Source organism: Monodon monoceros, unplaced genomic scaffold (assembly GCF_005190385.1).
Source record: "Monodon monoceros isolate NGI ecotype Baffin Bay Population unplaced genomic scaffold, NGI_Narwhal_1 Super_Scaffold_13, whole genome shotgun sequence".
In the NCBI taxonomy this organism is placed as follows: domain Eukaryota; kingdom Metazoa; phylum Chordata; class Mammalia; order Artiodactyla; family Monodontidae; genus Monodon; species Monodon monoceros.
The window spans coordinates 84306117-84315061 of record NW_021703769.1 but is presented as its reverse complement, the minus strand read 5'-3'; the positions used below and the strand labels follow the sequence as shown (position 1 = coordinate 84315061).

General features: G+C 63.2%; 1 protein-coding gene across 1 annotated transcript; it reads right to left on the bottom strand.

Annotated features, from left to right (window-relative positions):
- Positions 1-3370: 3370 nt before the first annotated feature.
- Positions 3371-8064, bottom strand: GRIFIN (galectin-related inter-fiber protein). The gene is made up of 5 exons (XM_029220874.1): positions 7951-8064; positions 4618-4697; positions 4362-4521; positions 3677-3843; positions 3371-3531 (listed from the first exon to the last, which is right to left on the bottom strand). Exons 1-5 carry the CDS (start codon positions 8062-8064, stop codon positions 3516-3518), a joined length of 537 nt encoding a protein of 178 aa, XP_029076707.1. The 3' UTR covers positions 3371-3515.
- Between the last annotated feature and the right edge of the window lie 881 nt (positions 8065-8945).

Below are 8945 nucleotides of genomic sequence, written 5' to 3'. Positions count from 1 at the left end.
AACACAGTGGGGTAAGTCCTTTCCCATTAGCCACAGGCCCCACCAGTCCCTATTGCCCTATCTGCCTCATTTAGTCACATGGCCCCATGGGCATTTGAACTCTCTCCTTGACCATCAGAGAGCCTGGCTCCTTTGGCCAGTCGGTGGTGTTGGAAGCTTATAGACCTAACTCTCCAAGGCCCAAGCCTTCTCACCAAGGCAGCTGTGACTCCTCAGACAGGCCCAGCCCAGTGGATCTGCCCCTCATACACACTACCCAGAGAACTGAGGGGAGGACAGGTCCTCTGAGAGATTTTATTTGGCTTGCCAGGGGCAGGGGCTGCCTGGGTTCACCCCTTACAGCTCCTTTTGCTGGAACACAGCACGCTGATGATGTCCTTGGATCTCTGTAGGGTGTCAAGGAATGTGTGGGCTCCTTCCGAGGGGCTTCTGCCATGGCACAGGGGAGGGACGGGAATGCATGGGGGGAGGAGGAGAATTTGCTTCCAGTCAGCAGGGAAATGGGCTACTATGGTAGGTAGTGAGCTGCCTGTCCCTAGAAGGGTTCGAGCAGGGTGTGGTTCCATTAATTTAATAGATATTTATTGGTGCCTCCAGTGTGCCAGGCTCTGTTCCAGGCATGAGAAATCCAATGGTGAGCACATAGGCCAGCCGGCCCATGTCCAGGAGCTGACTGTCCGGCTGGCAAACCTGTGAGCAGGTAGATCTGTGAACCATAATTTGCTGCTTGGGAACAAATGCAACAGCGATGGAGAATAAATTCAGCCAGATGCTAGAGGTCCCTCTGCGGAGGCAGCATCTGGAAGAGAGGCCTGTGTAATGAGAAGGAGCCGGCCAGGCTGAGCGCTGGGGAAGAGTGTCTGGGGGAGGTGCCAGTGCAAAGGCCCTGGGGCAGAGACGGCTCAGTGTGTTCCAGGATTGGAAGGAGGCGGACAAACGGGGAGAGCTGGAGCCGGAGGTGCGAGGCCTTCGGGCGTGGAGGGGAGGGGTTGGGTTTGTTCTCATCTCCCAAGTGTGGGGACCACCTTAAACAAGACGGGAGCCTGCAGTAGAGGCCTTATCGGTCCACAGCCCCTGTTGGGAGGGCCGTCGCTAACTTGTTCAAGGCTCTAAGTGGTTTTGTCCACGTCAATCATTCATTTATTCACTTACTTGTTCAGCAAACATTTCCAGAGCTAGACGTGCTCTGGAGCAGCTGGGGCCGGGGGCCTGGAGTGAGACCTGGTCCCCAACTTCCAGAAGAGGCAGTGTGATGAGGGCAGGAGGTAGAGGGAAGCAGAGGTCAAGGAGGGCTTCCCAGAGGAGGTGTCCTCTGAGCTGAGGGAGGAGCCGATGGTTCTGTCCAAGGGGCTGTGGTGCTGAGATGGGGCACAGTTACAGATGGGCACCTCCACTGTGTGCTGAGAGCAGTGAGGTCACGGAAGGGTTACCACATGGCGCGTAGCCCCTGCAGCAGGACCTTCTGAGACCGTAGCTGCCTGCACCCCATTTCGTAGCTGGGGAGACTGAGGCTCAAGGACGCAGTGGGCCTGCAGCCCCTGAGGTCTGATTTGCCCCACAGAAGGGCTGATTCGAAGCTGACTCAGCTCAGGGCCAACGTCGAGGGACGGGGTGTGTGTGTGTGTGTGTGCGCGCGCTTGAAGCCTGTCAGATATTTGAGCTCCATCCCTCATCTGCTGAGCAACCCCAGGCAAGTCACTTACCCTCTCTAAGCCTGTTTCACATCTGTAAAAGGAGCGTGGCTCTCCATACCTGGCCAAGTGCTTGGGAGATGGTGCTGACCTGGCCCTCAGGTGGAGCCCAGCAAAATTCGGAGTCAGTGTGTCTGCCTCTGAGCCCAGGCTGTCCGCAGGCTCAGCAGCAGCCGCCCCAAACTGAAGAAGATAAAACCTGGCATGTTCTGTCCTTCCCCCCTCCCACCTTGCATTGCTATTGGGGAGGCAGAGTTTCACCAGGAGGGGAGCCTTTTGTCTGCAGGGAGACCGGGCCCAGAGAGGGTGAGTAGCCAGCTCAGGTCGCAAAGCAGGGGGCCTGCACCACGAGTGGGGAAGCCCCATCGGTGGGCTCGGTGTCCCCAGGGGCAGGAGAAGGCTCGCCCCTTCCCTGCCAACCCAGTCCTTCCCAGGGCCTGGTTGGCTACCCATCCACCAGCCCACCAGCCCCCAGCCCCTCCCGGTTGACACAAAAGGCCAGGCCTCCTGCAGGAGGGGGCGGGAAGGGGCTCCTGGGCCAGCTGGGCCACGGACACAGACGGGGAAGTGAGCGGAGACAGGAAGGAAGCTGCACTGCTGGAGTCTGGGGCCACCATTGTCTCACCTGGGGGCGGGGGCATCGCTGTCTCCCCTCTGCCCTGCTCAGCTGCCGCCCACCCTGGATGGTTCCTCAGCTCCAGAGGGCACTGGGTCGCTGGGCCCTCCCCTCCGTGGGCCCCACCCTGCTGCTGACTTCTTCCCCGACCCAGCCTCAGTTTCCCCAGCTGTAAAGCTTAGAGGGCAAGATGCTTGGGGTAGATGTGTGTCCTGCCAGGAATCCCACGGCAGGTGATGTCATGACGAGTGCCAGCCACTTCTCTAGCGCTTCTCCTGAATCAGCTCCTGGAGCCTCACCGTTCCCGATGACTTGAGGGCTCTCTTTGTGCCCAGAAGTTCAGGAACTTGGCCAAGGTCGCACATCGGGGCAGCAGAGCTGCAACTCAGATCGAGACAGCCGGTTCTACACCCCACCCTTCTGTCTGTGATACCACTGACCTGCGACTTTTCTTTAAATAATTCACTTGTAAAGGGTGAACACCGGCTAAGCCTCATCCTAAACTGTGACATCACCATTTTAATTGAGATGGACAGAGAGATGGTTGGGTGAGCTGGGCTCGGAAGCCAGGGGCCGGGGGACTCGCAGCTGTGCTCACTGTCCAGGGCTCCCTCCTCCCCCACCACACGTACAGAAGTGGGCAGGGACAGGAATTGCAGGAGGGACCCTTCCGTGTACCCTACGGGAAGTAGGGCAAAGAGGAAGCTTTGGGACCTCTCAGTAGACTGCCCTGGGCTGGGGGCTGAGGGCGGAGCCGGAGGGTGTGAATGTCCTGGGTGAAGACCGGCTGGGACCTTCTGGCCTATGGCCAGGAGCCCTCCCCTCCTCGGATCTCATCACCACTCCCCACCCCCAGATAGGGGCCTCCCCACAAGCCTGTGTCCATCCCAGCACCCCCCACCCCAGACCCTCAGTGTCCTGGGGGTGAGGTAAGGGGCTGGACCACCACCAGGACGTAGGTCTCAGGGACCCCTGACCCCTAGCCCAGGGGAGGGTGTCCAGGGCTGCTTCGAATGGCCCCACCCCACCCCAGCCCATCCCCCTCTCCAAGTAGCCGAGCTCCTGCAGCCTGCTTAAATTTTATTGAAGGTGGAGCTGGAGTGGGGCGCCCAGAACCACAGGGCCCCCCCCCAGCTTCCCCAGCGTGGGTTTCACTGGACGTGGGATGGCCAATGGCCAAGGCTCGATCCTGGGACTTCAGACACAGCTCAGCAGCCCACATCCCTGCAAGCATCCAAGACGCCCGCCTCAGCTCCAGCCCCACCCCTGCACAGACTCAGCAGATGGGGACAGGGCAAGCCCACAGCCCCCTCCCAGGCAAATGGGGCCCCGGGATAAAGATGCTCTGTGGGCGGGGCGGGAACATTACCCCCAGCTCAGGCCTCTCCTGGCCAGCTCCACCTGGGACAGGCGGTGGTCGCTCAGCACCTGCACCCGGGTGATGGCGGCCAGTGGCCTGTGGCGGTGGGAGAATTGCAGCACCTTGTGCTCCTGGGCGTGGACGTGGAAGTGCTCCGCATCCGAGCTGACCTCCATCTGCGGACGGGAGGCCAGTGACCCACGGCCCACTGGGCCTGCGACCTGCTCCTGCACTGAGCTCCAAGAGCTCTGAGTCCAGGAAGCATAGCCGGGGGCCCAGGGTTCCCTGAGCACGTGGAACCGCCGTCATGCAGGCCCGCCCCATGGGAGTTCTGAACCCCCAGCTGGGAGTCCCTCCCTCTCTCCTCAGAGGGGTGGCTGGCGGCCAGGGGGTGGGCATCCTGTTGCACCCCCCAGACCCAGCAGTGAGACTCCCGCACTGGCCCTTTTACCCATAAGCATCTCTAATAAGCCCCCTCCCCCAGGGGCTCCCGCTGGGGACAGCAGTGCTGCTGGAAGCCAGGGGTACAGGGAGCCCTAGATGCTACACAGCATCCTTCCCACAAAGCAGCAGGTGGCCCTGATGTGTCCACAGGCACCCCAACCTCCGCCTCCCTGCCCCTCCCCCTAGGGCCTCGCCCACCCCACCCCATGGGTTCCCCTGCCTCCCAAGGGCCTCGCCCCACTCCCGTCACCTCAAAGGGCTCCCCGAGCACCAGCGGGAAGACATTGGACACCTCCTCCTTGCCCCAGTGGCCGCCATGGAAGGTGTTGGCCACGATGGTGGCGCTGGAGAACCGGGGCTTGATGTGGAAGACGATGTCCCCTGTCTCAGACAGGAAGTTGATCTCAAACCTGGGGGCATCATGAGGTTCGTGAGAGCAGCGAACGGCTGGGCAGTCACCCACCCAAGGCCAAGGAGGGGACCCTGGGGAGGGCGATGTCCCTTACTTGTCCTCTCCAGAGTCAGAGTGTCCCTGGACTAGCAGGTTCCAGCCCGGGGCCAGGCCCCCTGCATAGAAGGCTTCAAACTGCAGGCAGAAGAGGGGACAGAGGGCCCTGTGCCTGTGGCATCCTCCCCCTCCGGTACTCCACTTGTCCAGGCGTCCCCCAAAGTGCACGCACTTTGCCCGGACCCTGGCCCTCTGAGCAGCATTCCCTCTCAGCCTGGGGGTCTCGTGGGAGGGCAGCTCTGTGGGGGAGGAGCACAGCTGACTGGGGGACCCTCCCCGCTGGCCCTGCTCCCTTCTCCCCAAGTCCAGGTCTCACCCACCTGCAGTGTCATCTCTCCACCTTCTGCTGGGAGCAGAGCGGGCCTGGGGATATAGGCGGGCCGGGCTGGGCGGGGGCTCGGGAGCCGCACCCCAGGGGTGGCTGGTGAGGTCACTGTGCCTTTCCCTGCCCCCACCTCTCCCTCCGTCCTCAGCCTCTCGCCCTCCCCCACCAGCAGGTCCTCCATTCAAGCTCCAGGGACAGGGTGGCCCCTCCCCACCCCCATCGCCTCGGGGCCTGTCTGCCTCGAAGTTCACCTCGCTTCTTAGGATCCATCAGGCACCTGGGAAAGCAGCTTCTCCCCCATTTTTGTGGGAAGGGCGTGGCTGAGGCAGCCCCCCCACCCCGCCTCCAGGATCTCAGGGACCCACACCCTCCCATGTGGTCAAGCGAGGAGGGGCCGGGGGGAAGCCTACCAGGCCTGCCCGGCCTTCGGGGCCGTCAGACCACCTGGTGCCTCCAGCCTGTGCCCCCGGCCCAGCGCAGCCCAGCCTCCCCCTGCTGCCCTGCTCCAGAGGCTCAGCTGGCCCCAAGGGGCAGAGCTGGGATTAGGCTGGGCCGCTGCGGTCAGCGCATTCCAGGACGCTGGCGGGTGGACAAGATGGGGGAGGGCCTTTCCCACAGCCCCTCTCCTCTCCTGGCCTGGCTCCTGGGCCCCGGCGTGGGGGAGGGGGCCAGGCTGGGGCCCTCGGGGAGCGTGTAGCCGAGACAGGAGAGTCTCCCCAGGCTTTGGGGGCAGCCATGGGGGCCTCTTGGCTGGACTGTCCGGGGGGCCGACCCAGAGAGGAGCCAGGGCGGGCTCAGGGAGCACCGGGGCTGCTGTGCGCGGCAAGCGTGTACGGTGAGCAGGTGGGTGAGTGTGTAAGGGTGCAGGTGACGGGGGTGGGGGGGGCGCGGGGGTGGTGAGCGTGGGACTGGGCGGCTGGGGAAACGCAGTGTGTGCGACAGTGCGCCCACGGCCGTGGGAGGTGTCACGTCCGAGGTAAGCGCGTGCGCTGCAGGCGCCACTGCTCTTTCCCTGCCCAACGAGCCTCGGCGGGGTGGGCATGCATCTGGCCCCCCGGGGCCTGAGGGGTGCTCGGCCAGGATTGCCAGCCCTGCGTAACCCCACCACTCCCCTCGGGCCATTCTTCCCTCCAGCCCCTGGTGTGTCCCGCCTGGCCTCTCCACCTGTGCTCGTGACAGGCGTGCGCCTGTCATTTTTGATGAGGGGGGTGATGCGAAGGCCAAGGCCGGGAAGGGCAGTTTCGGCCTCCCCGGCAGGCACGGGACAGGGCTGGCCGGGCCTGCAGGGGGCAGCCCTGGGCAGCGGAGGCGAGGCTGCCTGCTATGGCTTCCTGCCTCTGACACCAGCCTGCCTGTATGCACATCCCTGTCCCAACCCAGCGTGGCCGTCCTGGGGACTGAAGGCTGCAGACCCCTCCCCCGTGCCTCCCCCCAACGATCACAGAGAGGGGAGCCCCTGCCACAGTGGCCCAGCAGGAGAGTGAGGCCCCTTGCTGCCTCTGCACGTCCCTGTACCGTCTCCTGTCCAGCTGCTAGGTGGAGACGTGGATCCTGGACTCTGGGTACAGCACTAGCCGGTGCCCAGGGCCCAGCGAGGGGCAGAGCACACAGTCAGGGGAGCAGAACGGGCTGCCAACTGGCTGGGCGACCTGGAGCTAGTTGCCTCTGGGCCGCAGTCTTCCCAGCTGCACGCGACAGTTCTGTTCCCCATGCCTGTCTCCTGGGCAGGGGAGGGTGGCCTGGGGTAGCCACAGCCCTGGCTGGATGCAGCAACCTGGGCTGTGGTCTCCTGGCTTTGAGGTCAGCAGGGGTTCTGGTGGAGACTCCTTGGGAGTCAGTGGCCTGCAGCCCTAGCTGGGCATCAGGCACGGGCCCTGGCCTGGGGGGAGGAGCCTGAGGACCCCTGATTTGGGCAGGCCTGTCCCGCTCTAAGCCTCAGCCTCCCAATCAATGGGGGACAATGGGGGCTGTGTTGAGGTAGCCCACTGGGCCGAGCCTGCCTGTTCACTCCAGCCTGGAGACCTCAGAAAGCCCAACTGGGATGATGCAGCTCTGGGCCTTCGCCCACCCTGTGACACCTGTGCCTGGCATGAGCCTACGCCTGGCCAGGGCTGTGGTCTCACCACCCCCTGGCTGTGGCTTTGGAACCTCTCCTACATGGGGTGGGAGCCAGGAGCACCCGAAGCTCTCAGCACTGGGGACGGCCAAGGGCCCAGAAGCCCCCAGCGGGGCTGGGGGGATGGAGAGAGGGACAACTAGGCCACACGTGGCTGGCCCAGCCCTGCAGGCACGCCCCAGCCAGTCCTCAGGGGCCCCTGAGGCGGGGGCAGTGGTCAGTGCCCCCACCTGGAATTGCTGGCCAGCCAGGGCTGGGTGCTATGGCTTGGGGCCTGGGAGCAAACAGACCTGCCCAGCCAGACTATGCCCCTCTTCCTCCCGGATGTGCGATTTTGCCCTGGACTGTTGGTTTCCATAGGCTCCAGAGGAGGTAGCAGGGTCTCCACCCAGCTCCACAGAGGATCTTCACCAGGATGGCGGCCTGGGCTCAGAGGCCTGCCCTCAGCCCTGGGGCCACCATCACCAGGTGGCACCAGGCATGGGGCTGGTGCTCAGAGATACTCGGAAGAGAAATCCTGCCCCATGGCATAGTGATAACCAACGTCTACCCGGAGCTCACGCTGCTAGGCACTCAGCTAAGCTCTTTACGGGCAGCATCACATGTCCTGCACCGGATATAAGGGCACAGAGAAGTTAAGCAACTTGCCCAAGGTCACACAGCTAGGGAGTGACAAAGCCAGATTTTGAACCCAGCAGTCTGCCCCTGGATGTGGAGCCCTTCACCAGACCAGGATGGGAGGTTATCAGGGTCGGCTTCCTGGAGGAGGAGGCAGCTAAAGCGGGTCTTAGAGAATAAGAATTAGAAGGTGGTAGGGAAGAGTGAGAGCAGAGCACCGGGAGGCAGGGCTGTGTAGGAGGCCTGTCAACGCCAGGCAGGGTCTGACACACCTCGGTGCCCCACAGACCTCGGGCACAAGTCCCCCGGGACACTTTGACGAGGACTGCCTCATCTTTTGGGGAGGCTAGCACAGCTTTCAGGGGCTTCGTGGAGTCAGGCGTCATTGCGCCGACTTGAGCAAGGAGGAAACAGACAGGGGACACCTCCCCAGAGCCCCATGGCAAAGGGTGGCAGCATCAGGATGCGAGGGCTGCCTCCGGACTCCCAGCCCCATGCTCTTTCCAGCCCCCATCCTCTCTTGTCGTGAGCAACCAGCCTGGCCCACCAATGACCGATTCCGGGTCTGGGGGTGTCTCAGGCCAGGCCAGGCTGCCCTAGGAGCCCTCTTCAGATTCCAAGACCCTCCCAGGACTGCCCCCCCTCCCCCTGTCCCCAGCCCATATCTGGAACCACTTGCTGACAGGTCAGCATGGAGATTCCCAGCCCCCACTTGGCAGGGAGGCACCAGCAGCTTCCAGGCAGGGGCCACACCTGGCCCGGGACACACAGCTTCGGGCCAGCTCTCCCCCTGGTTGGGCGCTTGGTGGCCTTTGTGCTTAGTGGCTCCCCTCTTCTCCCCCCTGCTGGGGCCACGGCGTGAGTGTGCCCTCTGGGTCAACAGGGAGAGTGAGGGCAGTTTGAAAACACCGTCCCACACAGGTGGGGAAACCGAGGCCCAGGAGGCGAGGGCTTGCTGAGAGGCAGCCTAGGCGGCAGCAGGGCCCTAAGCTCTGGCCTCTGCTGCCCCTTTGAGGCCCCTCGTAGGACCTTGGCTGTAAGGCCTGTTAAAGGCTGGAGCTGCCAGGGCTGCTTCTGGGAGAGGGCAGCAAGGTCCCGCACTCCTGTTGCTCCCTCCCCTGTCCCCTCTGAATCCTCTAACAGCTTCCCAGCCACCACCTGTCCCCAGTCCTGTTCTCTCAAAGCTTAGTCGAGTCGCTCATAAAAGCTTCCTGGGTCTCTCTCTCCTCTGAATTGCACTCGTTCACTCAGGACAGAAGTCATTTTC